This window comes from Neoarius graeffei, chromosome 11 (genome assembly GCF_027579695.1).
Source record: "Neoarius graeffei isolate fNeoGra1 chromosome 11, fNeoGra1.pri, whole genome shotgun sequence".
Taxonomy (NCBI): Eukaryota; Metazoa; Chordata; class Actinopteri; order Siluriformes; family Ariidae; genus Neoarius; species Neoarius graeffei.
In genome coordinates, this window is record NC_083579.1 from 5,920,755 (window position 1) to 5,937,554 (window position 16,800).

A 16,800-nucleotide genomic window follows, 5' to 3' on the forward strand; every position below is an offset into this window, starting at 1 on the left:
TTTTGCATATACAGTATAAAACTGTCCAGAAACGGTGTAGACCTCATCTGAGAATGTGTGTTCTTCGTGAACAATAAAAGCATGAGATTAAGTTTGTCTGTATGAGTTTGTAAATGGCAGCCCGTGCCCTTTTGTAGTGTGTACATACTATTTGTCATCAAACTGTGATAACTGTGATTAAATTCAGTATATATATATATATATATATATACACACGTCTGTAATACGTTGCCACCCCTCAAAAATTCCTGCCCCCCTCTTGCCACCCCATAAATATTTTTCTAGATCCGCCCCTGCCACAAAACCATGCATCCGTGAAGTTAACACAAACAAATCTCATTTCTTCAAATCTTAAAGGCAAAATTCAGACCTTTACTTGTTAATGCATCATAATACATCTTTTTAAACACATATTGGTACAAGTCTTATTTTGGTAGCAAAAACGACAAGCTTTCGTCTTATAGGCATCCGGTCGCAGAGGAGAAGGCGGAAAATCCTGCGAGGAGAGTTTCACAAGCTGTAATTACAAAGAAGTTGTTCTTTATTATCGTTATTTTACGCACTTCAGGGAACAACTCGTTCAAATACGTTACGCAAAATCCAACCTTGCTCCAGACAGTTTGGAAAAAATTAAAAATAAAATAAATCAGGGTCTCTGAATAGAAGTTTAAATATGCTTTTCATGTCGTTGGTGTCAGTAAGTCAAAGTTAATCCGAGAAGAGATTAGTGTGTGAGTGAAAATCTGTTAAAAAAAAACAAACAAAAAAAAACATAAGACCTCAGTTCCATCAGACTGACATGGAGAATATGGAAACCAAACCACGTGTTAGTGATATAACGTCACATTCCCCTTTCTTTGGTTTAATAGAACCCTAGAACCCTAATAGAAAAGGTCTTAATTCACTTCAAGCGCCTCGGAACCATGTAAAGCACCGACCCGACGTTCACACTAGCAAGCGACAAAGCGGCAGTTCGTTTTCCGTGCATGTTTGCGGCACCGTTGGATTTCAGCCACGTTTGAATCGACGACTTTTTGAGCGATATGACGATACAATACTGCTACTGCGATCTGCTTTACACTACCGTTCAAAAGTTTGGGGTCACTTTGAAATGTCCTTATTTTTGAAAGAAAAGCACTGTTCTTTTCAATGAAGATCACTTTAAACTAATCAGAAATCCACTCTATACATTGCTAATGTGCTAAATGACTATTCTAGCTGCAAATGTGTGGTTTTTGGTGCAATATCTCCATAGGTGTATAGAGGCCCATTTCCAGCAACTCTCACTCCAGTGTTCTAATGGTACAATGTGTTTGCTCATTGCCTCAGAAGGCTAATGGATGATTAGAAAACCCTTGTACAATCATGTTAGCACAGCTGAAAACAGTTGAGCTCTTTAGAGAAGCTATAAAACTGACCTTCCTTTGAGCAGATTGAGTTTCTGGAGCATCACATTTGTGGGGTCGATTAAATGCTCAAAATGGCCAGAAAAATGTCTTGACTAGATTTTCTATTCATTTTACAACTTATGGTGGGAAATAAAAGTGTGACTTTTCATGGAAAACACAAAATTGTCTGGGTGACCCCAAACTTTTGAACGGTAGTGTACGTCTATTTAAATTTTATTTAAAATATATTTAACTGCGAATGGAAAGCATCTGATTTGATGCTGAACTTTTGTACGCAGTCTTTTAAATTTGTACATTTTTACAGAAAATAAATTAAATGCATTTTGTCGATGATGTATAACTGACCAAAGAGTTAAAAAAAAATTGCGAGACTACTGTATTACTGGCAGTTTCCTACCAAATATCGAGTATCGTATCGTCGAAAATTGTGCCACCGTTGTCGTCATCAAGTGTATAGAAAAAAAGAAAAATAAAGCTTGGAAGACGAAGGAAGCTCGCAGGTAGTACAGTCAGCTTGCTAGCTCGTATGAAGTTGCGTACGTCACATACAAATCAACCGATTTTCACGCTGATTAGCATGTTATTAATTTGCGCTAGCGCAAATAGTCACTCTCAGTCAGAATCTTTCTACTTTCTTCTTGTTATTATCATTCTATCATTTTTAGTCATCCCTCAGTTTTCAACCAAATCATCACCAAATTTCACATGAAGAATACCTTACGTTGCTATGACTTTTGGTGCTGATCTGGATCACCGACAAATGGGCTTTTTTCCCCCCATTTTGTAAGAGCTAGCGCAAATCACTGTGACTTTATTAACAGTCTCTATCTAGTTTAATTTCTGTTTAACTAGTTAGCTTAAGCTTCTTATCAGAAATGTATATATTTAAAAAAAAAGTTGTACAGGCCACGCCCATGAGCGACAAGTTACTTGTGCCGCTTCATAGTGTGAACGTAACATAACAGCCGTTCGTTTTTCCATTTTCGACGAGTCATCCATGTGTATTATGGTGTGCAGAAATAAAAATAAACCAAACGAGTTACGATTTTTAGGTAAGAAACGTAGGATTATTACATGTTAGAAAAATGTGACAGTTATTAAGATTTATTTAAAAATCAACAAGAGATACTGACTTATTATAAAGCTTTCTTTTCTTCCCCAACATATTAAATACCCATATGTGGCTCAATTAATTTAATTATATGTATATGAAACATCCGCTAGTGTCGAATAAAACTGTCCATGTTTATTATGGAGTCGGAAATCTGGCCTGCCAGAAATTCCAAGCATTTTTCCTAAATAAAACAAAAAACAACCCACGACTATCAGTTAGCTGTTGGTGGTTTGATCACCATGTGAGGTCAGATCACGCGCTCTCTTTTTGTCTTTTTGGCAAATTGTCATATTTAAAAACGGGGTTGTTCATGGATTCATGGTTTATGAGGGAAAAAAAAGTGAAGAAATATAAATTTCCCTAAATATTTTTGGTAAGAAGGCACATTTCAAGGTCTTCCCAACACCTTGAAATTTTTTTTGGTGATGTCGTGGCAATACAGAAATGACAATGATGGCAAAACACGCAGGTTTTCTTCGCATGGCGTACGATCATACCGTCTCGGTCATCAATTAACGCCACTTTACACGTGAAAGATAAATATGTTGAGTTCCGTCTCTCTTTTGGTTACACCCAAATTATAATCCGGAACTTTAGAACAGAAGTAAGAGCCGAAATATGTGAAGATTTGTCAAATGAAATGTAAAAGATTTCAAGGCGTATAAACTGGAATGAAGAATTTTAAACGGACGGCAGCTAAAGAGGAAAAGAAACCTTTGCGTTAGCGGTGTTACTTCAATTAGCACAGGGTTCACAATATTAAAAAAAGGAAAACAACAACAAGAAGGACTAGACAAGAAAGTTCAGTGGCATTGCAGTGACTTAAATTCCCATGAATAGCCATTTCAAGTAAGTCGTCCATTAAAAGTCCATTTTTGCAGATCCCACACCCACACTGGGAATCAATCGAGCTGCAGTGATCAGATCGTCCAACTCGTCCTTCCATCCCCATTTCCCTTTCTTTCAACGCCATGGTGAGTCTGTAGATCCCGCACGAGGAGAGAAATGCCTCAAACGCACAGGGAAGGACACGGATTGCATCAGCCCATCAAATATCATCATCATCATCGTCTTCGCCATCATCATCCTGAGGAAAAAAAATGAGAAAAGAAGAACAGAGGTGAACAGTGCAGGTCCCTCCTCTAAAGTACAACTCCAAACTCCGGTTTATTTCCAGCTCATAATCATGTACCATGACACTGTTCAGTTCTCATCTGTGATTGGTCAGAAGCTCAACAGTTTCCATAGTAACAGCTCGTTCACAGCGGACGCTCCACATAAACCTTGCTGATGTGGTGAAGTTTTCCCGAAGGAGACGTTTCTTTAGCGTTTACGGAAGGAGTCTCCAGTGTCAGCGCGCTGTAACTAAGTTTTCCGACATCTTCAGGATGGAGGCGTTTACGCTTTGGTGTTTCTCGGGAGCTGTGTAGTTTTTTTTTTTGTCTTATCCGTCTTTAGCTGCTGACACTTTAGCTATAAAAGCATTTATAGCCGCTGCAACGCGAGTAAGAACAGGAACTAACCAGCTTCATGGACGTTCAATACTTTGTTTTGAAATCGATAAAATAAATCACAATCCCACCTTACCTTTGAATAGCTTTCGACCAAAACTTCTTCGTAGCATCTTTAGCTCTTTTAGGAACAGCATTTTCTTTCATCATTTGTAATTCTTCCTCCCTTACAGTGACGAAGCCGTCGGACGCCATTTTGCCAACTCGCTTATCGAGAAATGGTCAGAATCTCTCGACCAATCAGTGTGCGATTTTCTATAACTCACTTGTGAATTTATACTAAAGGAAATTATGACACAGCTTTGTTGAATACTCAGTTCTGATTGGTCAACTAGGTCATTCTACAGTCTGCTATTTCTGTATAACAGGCTGCTGCTAGGAATAACAGACCGTTGCTATGGACCACGTCACATGAAATAATTTTTAAATCAGTATTGTGTGTCAAATTATTGATTTGTTTAGTAAGTAGCCGTGAAACATACAGGATAATATACAGCGAGTCGTAGTAAAGTAGTAGTAGAATTACAAGTAGTCATTGCAGTCTAAGTAGTAGAAGTAAAAGTAGAAGTGTTCGCAGTAACAGTAGAAGTGGTAGAAGTAGTTGTAGACATAGTAGAAGTAATAGTAAAATCAAAAGTAGCGGTCGTAACAGAAGTAGTAAAAGTAGTTGAAGTAGTCGTTATAGTGTAAGTAGCAATAGTAGAAGTAGCAGGAGAAGTATTAGTAGTAGTCGTCGTAATAGTAGAAAAAGTGGTAGTAGTAGTAGAATTCAAAGTAGCTGCTGTAATAAAGTAGTAAAAGTGTTCTTAGTGGTAATAAAAGTAGAAGTAGTAAACAGAAGTATTCGCAGTAACAGTAGAAGTGGTACAAGTAATTGTAGAATTAAAAGTAGTTGCAGACATAGTAGTAGAAGTAATAGTAGAATCAGAAGTAGCAGTTGCAATAGAAGTAGTTAGTCATAAGTAGTAAAAGTAGAAGTATTAGTCGCAGTAGTAGAATTAATAGAAGTTGTAATAGTAGAAAAAGTGGTAGAAGTAGTAGTAGAATTAGAAGTAGTCGTAATAGTAAAAAGTATTTATTGCAGTAGAAGTAGAATTAGAAGTAGCGGTTGTAATAGAAGTAGTAAAAGTAGAATTAGAAGCAGAAGTTATTATTAGTAGTAGTCGTAATAACAGTAGTAGAATTAGAAGTAGCCGCTGTAATAGAAGTAGTAAAAGTAGTCGTTATAGTACAAGTAGTAAAAGTAGAAGTATTTCTAGCAATAGTAGAAGTAGAATTAGAAATAGCAGAAGTATTACTAGTCATAATAGTAGAAAAAGTGGTAGAAGTAGTAGAATTCGAAGTGGTCATTGTAATAGAAATAGTAAAAGTATTCACTGCAGTAGAAGTAGAATTAGAAGTAGTTGTAGACATAGTAGTAGAAGTAATAGGAGAATCAGAAGTAGCAGTTGCAACAGAAGTAGTAAAAGTAGTCGTTATAGTACAAGTAGTAAAAGTATTAGTAGTAGTCGTCGTAATAGTAGAAGTGGTAGAAGTAGCAGTAGAATTAGAAGTAGTCATTGTAATAGAAAAAGTATTCATTGCAGTAGAAGTAGAATTAGAAGTAGCGGTTGTAATAGAAGTAGTAAAAGTAGAAGCAGAAATAGAATTAGAAGTGGTAGCAGTAGTCGTCGTAATAGTAGAAAAACTGGTAGAAGTAGTAGCCGCTGTAATAGAAGTAGTAAAAGTAGAAATGTTCTTAGAAATAATAAAAGTAGAAGTAGTAGTAGAAGCAGTGAAAGTAGAAGTATTAGCAGTAACAGTAGAAGTATTCGTAGACATAGTCGTAGAAATAATAGAATCAGAAGTCGCGGTTGCAATAGAAGTAGTAAAAGTAGAAGTACAGTAGACGACCCCCGCCTATTCACGGTTCAGTATTCGCGAATTCACATATTCGCGGGATTTTATATAGAACATATCTCCTATACATCTGCAGAAATTTCAGCGATTCGCGGTCATTTGCGGCGAACATATCAAACGTTTACGCACTGCTACATTCTCGGAGCCGAATGCTCGCTCGCTATTGGCTGAAGTTTGAATGGCGGGCTGCTGCTCATTGGCTGATACGAATGAGCACATTGTACAGTACAGTCTCGCGGTTCCCGTAGTTCAGACTTGTTCACGTGTTGTGCGTTCTTGGTATTTTTGAATAATTTTTACGCCCTACACTGGCTCCTAAACGCTCTGCATCTTCTAAGGCTCCTGCCAAGGAACCTAAGCGCCAGAAGAAGGTAATGACGCTGCAGGAGAAGGTAGGACTTCTCGATATGCTAAAGGAAGGGAAGAGTTTTGCGGCATCGGCTCGTCACTACGGCATCAACGAGAGTACCGTGTGCTACATAAAGAGCAGTTTTATGGGGGGGGGTGTGGTTACAAGTATTCGCGATTTTGGCTTGTTCGCGGCCATGTTCGGTCCCTAACCCCTGCGAATACTGAGGGCTTACTGTATTAGCAGTAACAGTAGAAGTGGTAGAATTAATCGTAGAATTAGAAGTAGTTATAGACATAGGAGAATCAGAAGTAGCGGTTGCAATAGAAGTAGTAAAAGTAGTCGTTATAGTATAAGTAGTAGAAGTAGAATTAGAAGTAGCAGGAGAAGTATTAGTAGTAGTAGTCGTAATAGTATAAAAAGTGGTAGAAGTAGTAGTAGAATTCGAAGTAGCGGTTGTAATAGAAATAGTAGAAGTATTCGTAGCAGAATAACAACTGCAGCTGATTCTTCACAGTAAACATAAATTGACAAAAACAATCAAGTGCCCCCACTGCTTGAAGGTCCCCTTTCCCCCTCTTTACCTGCATCACACGTCCGACACGGGGATCTGCCACACCATGACTGTGGGCACGTTTTCTTCATGCCGTGCCGCTTTGCTCTTCCGGTTGATTTTTCGGTGACCCGAGCCACCAGACAGCACCAGCACCGAGCTCACGTTCTCCCGCTGCGCCCGCTTGGTGTTCTGGGAGTGCGCCGGGTCACTGAGGAGGTCATAGATGGCGCCGTCCTCTGGGCCGTGCTCCAGGGAGCTGCGGGAGGACGAGAGCGAGTCCTGGCGGATGGGGACGGGCTGGATGCCGTCTCCCTCAGCGAGAAGGGAAGCAGTAGAACCGGGAGCTTCGTCATCTTCTGGAGGAGGAACACGCTGACCGGGCGAGGTGGTGATGGTGGGAAGAGCGTTCCGTACAGGTGACGCCATGATGAGGAACTTCACAGGGCTGTGATGGGCGTGGAAGGACACCATGCCTCGTCCTGAGAGTTAAACACAGCGTTAGTCATGGTGTTCTGGAGCTCTGAAAGCTTTTTCATCAACATAACAGGGATATTTATGATAACACGACAACTCATCTTCATGTCTTTATAGTTTCTTTATTACCAGCTAATGATTGGTTCTTTTTTTAAACAGTTTTTATTTCCCCCTCCCCTGTACATTTTAAACAATGTGTACAATTTACCAGTACGGTTCATCGTTGACGTTAACCTCGAAAATGAGCATCTACACAAGCATTGGATGAAGTTTAGAGATTGGCAAAGAAGCTAATTTAGCTAGAGGTAGCTATTGGCCTTGTGGTTAGCGTGTCTGCCTCTTGATCAGGAGATCGTGAGTTCTACTCGTGGTCGGGTCGTACCAAAGACCATCATAAAAATGACTCCCATCTGGCAAGGCACGCTGCAATACAGATGCAAGTAGGGAAGTCAAACTCTCGCGGTTACCAGAGGACCCGCCCCCGACTGTAACCCTAGCTGTATAGACAAGACACAGAGGGCTTTGGACATCGGCACCGCCCAATGCGCCTTGAGGGCCTGGTTAGTACTGGGACAAGAGACTGCCTGGGAAGACCAGGTCCTGGCGCGGGAAGGACTGTAGACTTTTTAGCTATTAAATAGAACGCTAGTTTGCAAAGTATTTCACAATAGCTAGCTGTAGCTAGCCAACTGTTTGCACAAAGCACAAATCTTGGTATATTAATTTACCTTTTCAATTAAGGGACATTTGTAAACGCTGATATCACTTCCTGGATTTAGGGATTGAGCTAGCCTAACAGGATGTAACGAACAGTTACATAAATGTACGATCTGCCGCTCAGCTAGTAACGTATGCTGTAACATGCGACAAACTTGGAGATTTTCTGATAGTAAAATAATGAACAATGGGGTGTTGTGATGCAAAGCAGATATACCGTTACACCCCCCCCAAAAAAAAAAAAAAAAAAATTGATTATTTTCCAGTAACAGCATGTCTTGAAGGTGTTTTATTCCTCTTACGCCACGGCAATTTTCCAACCTTCATCCATTTATAGCTACATTTAATAACGCGCAAACAAGTTCCTGTTCTCTTACGTTACAGCAGCTATAAAGAGTCGTTCCCTCACCAGCCTCTCTTTACGTGTCTCAAAGTTAATTAAAATAAAAAAAAAAAAAACGCAAACAAATGCAGCTTATCATGTGACAGTGAAACCTTAAAGCGTAAATCATCTGAAGATGATGGAAAACTTGGCTATAAATATTAAATAAACCTCGACTCAATTTATGCAGAGCGTGAACGAGCTTTAATAGGAACTTCTTGTTGTTGTTGATTCCAAGATTCCTGTTCTTGCACTGCAAAAAATGGCCTTTCAAAAATAAGAAATAAAAGATTAAAACAAAGCATATTTGCTTGAATCAGGTGAAAAAAAATCTGCCAACGGAACTAGTCAAATTTGACTTGGTAAGATTTCTTAAAGTAAGATGAAAAATCTAACCTGTTTTTAGATTCCAAAATAAGATTGGGGAACTTATTATGCGAGATCTGATTAACTCAAAATAATCAAAATAGTTCTTATAACAAGATCGTATTTCTTACATTTAGCCATTCAAGTCATTTTTATTTATTTCATTTTAAGGGTGTTTCACTTAAATTCATGACAAAGTCTTAGCAGTAAAAACTGAATTTAAGATAAATATACTAATATTAGGATTGTTAAATTCTACAACTAAGCATTGCTAGCTTAAAATATTCTCCTTTTGTGACCTGTAATTAGTAAAATACTCTAGATATGAGACCAGAGACCATCTTGAATCAAGTTGACGACACGTGTAGCATTGCAACAAGTTTATTTTTTTTCCCATTTCAACATTCAAACATTAAAACATCTCTTAAAGGAACAGTCCACCGTCCTTCCATAATGAAATATGCTCTTCTCTGAATTGAGACGAGCTGCTCCGTACCTCTCCGAGCTTTGCGTGACCTCCCAGTCAGTCAGACGCAGTCAGACGCGCTGTCACTCCTGTTAGCAATGTAGCTAGGCTCAGTATGGTCAATGGTATTTTTTGGGGCTGTAGTTAGATGCGACCAAACTCTTCCACGTTTTTCCTGTTTACATAGGTTTATATGACCAGTGACATGAAACAAGTTCAGTTACACAAATTGAAACGTGGCGATTTTCTATGCTATGGAAAGTCCGCACTATAATGACAGGCGTACTAACACCTTCTGCGCGCTTCGGCAGCACATTGATATCTGAGCTCCGTATCAATGCGCTGCCGAAGCGCGCAGAAGGTGTTAGTACGCCTGTCATTATAGTGAGGACTTTCCATAGCATAGAAAATCGCCACGTTTCAATTTGTGTAACTGAACTTGTTTCATGTCACTGGTCATATAAACCTATGTAAACAGGAAAAACGTGGAAGAGTTTGGTCGCATCTAACTACAGCCCCAAAAAATACCATTGGCCATGCTGAGCCTAGCTACATTGCTAACAGGAGTGACAGCGCGTCTGACTGACTGGGAGGTCGCGCAAAGCTCGGAGAGGTACGGATCAGCTCGTCTCAATTCAGATAAGAGCATATTTCATTATGGAAGTACGGTGGACTGTTCCTTTAAGATTCCACTTCCCCAGGACCTCAGGCACCAAAAAAAAAAAGTCTATGCATTTTGACTTACAGTGCTTACACAACGCCAAAGCAACAGTGCATTTTGGGGGCACTGACTATTCATGTGTACGAGGGGTTTACAAGATCAGGCACAAAAAAAAAAAAAAAAAACCCAACCAACCAACCAAAAAAAAAAAAAAAAAAAAAAACCACTGAACTTAACTCCCAGCATTCCAAAAAGCCGTCACTAAAACGCCCTCCACTCACTCATAGCCTTTTTGAAGGCACTTGTCTGGTCTAGAGTCTGTAGAGCATCTAGAAGGAGCTCACTCTGAATGACTGAGGAAACAGTCGCAGTAAACTTAGGATCTGTAAGGTGGAGTTGAATTGGAATGAAAGAGTCAAAGATTTCAGTAAAGTTCATTTATTCCCAAAACAAGCATACTTTGTTTTTTCTTGAAACAAGATGAACCGCATTTGACAAATGTCCAAAATGTACTTACTTGTTTTAAAAAAAACTTGTTTTATTTTCAAAGGTGCTCCAAATAAGACTTTAAGACATTTTGTCTATACAAGATTTTCAAGATGGACTGTCTAAAAACTAGCCTTTCTAGCTAAATGAGGTTTTGCTTGTTGGGCAATTATGTCTTATAATAAGGGTGGCTAGATGTTTTGACTTGAAAATGGACAAATAAACTTCCTAAGATTTTTATTTTTTGCAGTGTGGCTGCTGAGATGCTTTTCTGCTCACCACGGTTGTAAAGAGTGATTATACTGTAGGAGTTACTATAATCTGTCCTCTGACCTCTCTTATCAACAAGGCGTCCGTTTCCACCCACAGAACTGTCGCTCACTCAACTCACTTGATGTTTTTTGTTTTTCGCACCATTCTATCCATCTGTGTAAACTCGACGGACTGGAGTGTGTGAAAACCCCAGGAGACCCGCAGTTCCTGAAATACTCAAACCAGCACCCAGTGAAAGAAAGAAAGTCACACTTCACTGTGAGATCACAATGTTTCCCATTCTGACGTTAATTAACTTGATTTTGTATCCGTGTGATTTGATGCATCGAGGGATCGGCGGATTAGAGAACCGCATCAAACAGCAGGTGGTTTGCGTGGGTGTTCCGAATAAAGTGGCCAGTGAGTTAGCGAGATAACGATTCATTTAAAATATTCATAGTATTCATCAGTGAATGCGAACAGGAGGCAGGATTTTGTCTCGCTGATCGAAGGGAAATAAAAATGCTTTAAAAAAAAAAATCAGCTCTATAATAAGAACATGATTCAACAACAACAAAAGACTGAGCTGAAGGAACGGCGTGTATTGTGTTTTCATAATAGCATGTTCAGCCTTTTATGAAACACAAATCTCTGGTTCTGCTTCTTCAGTGGTGTCTAGGCAAACACACACACACACACACACACACCAGTATCTGCAACAGCATAATTATACCCATATGACTCAAAAGAACAAGGTCTGGACTGGGGAAGGGAACGGAAGGAAGTTCATCTCTCTTCTCAGAAACTATTTTTACCACCTATTAGATCTCGTTTCGAGATCTCTCCTTAACGTATACATGTACTGCCTCACATTCTTTAGAGAGCAGACATCCTGACAGACAAAACCCGAGTCTAACTCCAGGGTGTGCTCCATTTCTGTCTCATCATCCGGAGTCCTAATTAGAGTGTGTGAAATTACTCCGTTTCAGCAGAAAGTACACAGAAGTAGCCGTAAGCTTTCGGCCACCCCGACGCACCCTGAAGCGTTTAGCGCTATTAACACAGAGTCTCTCAGTGAGAGCAGGAGAGAGGGGGCTGCGTTCAAAAATAACCGAGCTGGAGAGGGCTGAATAATTACAGGATGTGCGCCAGAGACACATTAACCCCCTCAGTGCTGAAGGTCAATGACGTGTTCAGTTAAAAGCTGCAAGATGGAAATTATAACGGAACCCAGCGTCGACCTGTGAGGACGGGAGGTACGGGGTTCAAATGGAAACGTGATCGTTTTGTCGCGCTTTCTGTCCCGAGAAGACGCTTGACGACGATTAGACGAGGCTAGATGACACCATCTGTATTTATTGAAGCGAAACTCATTTTTAAAAGTAGGCGTATCAGGTGAAAATTCAAACGGAGTCCAAATTGCTTGAAACTGCTCTTGTTGAATTCAGAATTGAATGCAGAACAACATACTTTTTTTTTTTACAGAATTAAAATGTTTATCTGTTCTTGAGATATTACAAATCAAAGATTGAAGAAACGGTGTAATTTTTAGAAAACGGACGTAATATTCCGCATGAGGATCGCATGGGCCAAAACGGGCCTCGTTAACCAATGAGATCAAAGGGTTTTTCTTAATAACGTTTCTAGTTTTCAAGATATTTACATGGAAATTGGTAGGAACATAGATCGTTGGATGCTGAACACAAAGTTTGAAACATTAGTGAAAACTAATTATGCAAATTAATATTTAATTAGTATTATGCTACTTGGGCGGCACGGTGGTGTAGTGGTTAGCGCTGTTGCCTCACAGCAAGAAGGTCCTGGGTTCGAGCCCCGGGGCCGGCGAGGGCCTTTCTGTGTGGAGTTTGCATGTTCTCCCCGTGTCCGTGTGGGTTTCCTCCGGGTGCTCCGGTTTCCCCCACAGTCCAAAGACATGCAGGTTAGGTTAACTGGTGACTCTAAATTGAGCGTAGGTGTGAATGTGAGTGTGAATGGTTGTCTGTGTCTATGTGTCAGCCCTGTGATGACCTGGCGACTTGTCCAGGGTGAACCCCGCCTTTCGCCCGTAGTCAGCTGGGATAGGCTCCAGCTTGCCTGCGACCCTGTAGAAGGATAAAGCGGCTAGAGATAATGAGATGAGATTATGCTACTTAGGTAAAAACGTTAAATTGGTACTCTCAATAAAAAAGTAATAAGATTATTTCTAATCCCCTCTTTGTGCTCTGTAGGACTTTGTATTTCTCAAAAGTAGGGTCTACTAGTGTTGATATGAAAGAATATATATATATATATATATATATATATATATACATATACACACACACATACACACACACACACGTTATTTACCAGCTGGGAGGTCCGTATGGTGAAATACCGTGACCGAGGTCTTGAAAGTACTGAGCGAGCCCCTCTGGGTCGAGGTCAGTACTCAAGGCCGAGGTCACAGTATTTCACCATACGGACCGACCTTAAGCTGGTAAATAATATATTTATTTTTTTCTTTACCAAATTCTAACAGAAAACGAGAGCGCCCGAAAGGGAAAACCGAGCCGAGCCGCCATTTTGAATCCTCATTCACGGCTGTAATGCAAATTGCTTCCTCCTCGGTATACAAGTGCACTTCCATGGCAGGAAAAAAACTACATTTTGCCACCTATGTAGTCCCCTATTTATACAAATAGGAGTCATTCAGGATTCAGCCATGTTGTTGCTCGGCGTTAGCAACAGTTACAGGTTTTTAGCTTTCTCCTGAAATGTTTTCTTTTATATCGTCTTCCTCATGGGAGTAAAACTTGCTTTCACTGTGAACACTGTCATTATCGCTATCCATGCTGTAAAATTAACGCTATTCTCCTGAGAAATGCTGGCAAACATTTATAAGATTTTTGATCATCTTATAAATAAATCTTATGAAAAAAAAAATGTGTTGACAAAAATTGCTACTATGTTTGTTGTTCTTGTGAACGAGTGACTCACCAGAGGTCCATAACCGGGGTCCGTACCGTAGGATACGGACCTGCTCGCCAGCCAATCAGAGCGCAGGATTTGGACCGCGAAAAAAATAAAAATGATTATTTCGATTAATATTCACAGCTTTCAAGGCGAACCTCGAAAAAACTGTCTGATCCACATCCAATAAACAATTCACATTAACTCCACTGAAATTGACGCTCACGTTTCTGACTTCCGTTTTTTAAAATCTCATCCCGACCACTAAGATCTCAATATTTTTCATCAAAACAACTCCAGTTATATTCTAAACTAAAATAGTTATTTATTTACATGAATCGGTTTGATTTGAAAAAAATAAGTAGGTAAAGCTACGAAAACTCACTTCAAAGTCTCCCGTGAATCATAACATCAAAACTAGCAGACGGAAAATTTCACCGAATCCTTCATCAGAAACAGTGAGAGCGAGAGAACATCCCTATAAATAAAAGTAATCTGATTGATATTGACGAGTAATCCAGTGGGAAACTGATCAGAAAAGAGAGAGAGAGAGAGAGAGAGAGAGAGAGAGAGAGAGAGCTTTCCCATGACTCAAAAAGAAAAGCACCGGCAGTTTCCTGACGTCCCGCGAGCAGAGTCGCTTACTCTGTTGTACTGACTTCAACCTGCCGTTACTCCCAAAGTACTGAACAGATCTTAAGGAGATACATTTCTTTGGAAAACAGAGATTATAAACTTTTTAATGACCATATTCACGATAGAAAATATTCAAGAGTTAAGCAATGACAGATTTGGAAACTTAGATGAGCATCTGCATGGATAGTTTTCACAGCACCGCCAGCAGTCTGTCTATTAAAAGGGCTTGTGTTGGAGGAATAAGATCAGAAATACCCACCTGTGACCTTGGGGATGCCCTGTAGTCGGGGGACACTCAGAGCTACCGTCACGCCAAGATTCGTCCCCACTAGCAGCAAACCGTGACATACTAGCAGACTGCTCACAGAGACCCTCTGATGACCTGGACAGAGAATTCAACCAGTTTTGGTTCATCTTTGGTAAGATAAAATATGAATTTATAGAAGACTTTCTAAGACTATTTTTTAGCGCATACTGTAGTACAATAGAACAATAACCATTCAAATCAATCACAGTCCGGTTCCTGTCAAGGTTTCTTCTTTATGTCTTCTCAGGGAGCGTTTCCTCACCACCGTGACCTCTGGGTTCTTTATGAGGGATCTGAATCTAAATCCTGATTTCTGTACAGTTGGATATACATTCATTATCTCATTACAATGGCACCTGTCAAGGGGTGGGATACATCAGGCAGCAAGAGTACAGTCAGTTCTTGAAGTTGATGTGTTGGAAGCAGGAAAAATGGGCAAGCGTAAGGATGTGAGCGACTTTCACAAGGGCCAAATTGTGATGGCGAGATGGCTGGGTCTGAGCATCTCCAAAATGGCACATCTTGTGTGTGGGGTGTTCCCGGTATGCAGTGGTTAGTACCGAACAAAAGTGGTCCAAAGATCCAAAGGACAACCGGCAAACGGGTCTCGAAGGCAAGCCTATGGTCCAATCCAGAAGAACAGAAGAGCTACTGTACTGCTGAAAAAGTTAATGCTGGCTAAAACAGCATTCGACGCCCATGACCCTGCCGCTGGTTCACCGGTTGTCCTTTGGATCCTTGGACCACTTTTGTTCGGTACTAACCACTGCATACCGGGAACACCCCGCACACAAGATGTGCCATTTTGGAGATGCTCAGACCCAGTCATCTAGCCATCACAATTTGTCAAAGTCGCTCAGATCCTTACACTTGCCCATTTTTCCTGCTTCCAACACAACTTCAAGAACTGGCCTCTTCTCTTGCTGCCTGATAGATCCCACCCTTTATAATCAGTGTTTTTAATTGTATTACTGATTGGTGTGTGTACATAAAACTGAATCAGACTTCTGGCCAAGATCTCCGAGGGCAGGTTTTCCAAACAGTGTCCCTGGCCTCGAAATGATTTTTGACCTAGACCGTAAAGCAGGTCTTGGAAAGAATGAAGGAAATTAACATTTCTCGAAATGGTATCAGGGATGAAGTTTTAGCTGTGCTGAATAGCGATGATCACTCGAGCCAGGCCGTGTAGGAGGAACTTGGCTCTTGGAGCGTGTGTGGGGAAGTAACTATGGCGATAGATGGTTGGTTTCCAGGGAAACTGTACCCGAGTCTCTCTCGCTCTCTCAGAGAGAAATGAGCAGAGGACTTCTCATTCCTGGCTTTAGTTTAAAAAAAAAAAAAAAAAGAGAACAGTAAATGCAAAACGCTCCCAACTCTCACCCAGATACGTTTATTGAAGTGAATTAAAGTTTCATTATGATGCATGAGGCAACTTTTTGTAACGACAACATTTGCAGTAATGTAGGAAACATTGCAAAGACATCTCCAAGGTTCAGTTTTATAACAAACACGGATGCTTGTTTATTATGGATTTCAATCAGAAGGGTTTCTGAAAAGTCAGAAACTGACAGGAATACGTTGAGCAAATATGCAGATCCGAAACATGTTGAGAAAAATCTGCAAAACTATAATAAAATTACGCAAACGTAGTTCGACTCTCATTGCTTCCTGACTTTTCAGACTCCCAGATTCTGTACATCCAGATTCCTATAAAGTGATCAATTTCCCCCCAGTGTCAAACCAGTAAGAAAAGAATTTGGCTAAAAGTCCAGTGTGACTGCTACCTAATGATAAGAAGCTGAAGTGACCATAGTGCCACCTTCTTATTTTCCATTCAAAGGTCAAAGTTCACTTGGTGAGAATCAAGTAGGAAGCAAATGCATTTTTCACATCCTGTGTCCTTTCCCCTTCTGTGAAATTTTCTCATGTTTGTTCTGAACGCTGCTTTAGCTGCAAAAAGCAGGAAAAGCACAGGTTTCTGGTGTCTCCTGTAGCTTAACGAACTTCATCATATCCATAAGCTTTCTTTGCACAAGGAAATTCTTAGTTTGCAAATTATTAGCTCATCCAGCCGACAGGCGAGGAGTTTATACCATCATGTATTGTTCGTCGTCCGTCCAGCATCGTCCACATTTCATAACAATCGCTTCTTCTCTTGAATTTTCACTGATTTTTATATTCTTTTTGGCAGGAAGGTTGGTCTGCTTGGGGTGCATATGACTTCTACCCAAATTTGCATAACTGCAGTTAATAATGAAGATAA

General features: G+C 40.2%; 1 protein-coding gene across 5 annotated transcripts in view; it reads right to left on the reverse strand.

Moving 5' to 3' along the window:
- Positions 1-351: 351 nt before the first annotated feature.
- arhgef10 (Rho guanine nucleotide exchange factor (GEF) 10) overlaps positions 352-16,800 on the reverse strand; it is a 198,651-nt gene continuing 182,202 nt past the window's right edge. For all 5 annotated transcript variants that reach the window (XM_060933319.1, XM_060933320.1, XM_060933321.1 and 2 more), the window contains 3 exons: positions 14,490-14,612; positions 6,867-7,317; positions 352-3,610 (listed from right to left, as the gene is read on the reverse strand). In XM_060933319.1, coding sequence (XP_060789302.1) covers positions 6,872-7,317; positions 14,490-14,612 — 569 coding nt within the window. In that variant the 3' untranslated portion in view covers positions 352-3,610; positions 6,867-6,871. The remainder of the gene's footprint in view (positions 3,611-6,866; positions 7,318-14,489; positions 14,613-16,800) is intronic.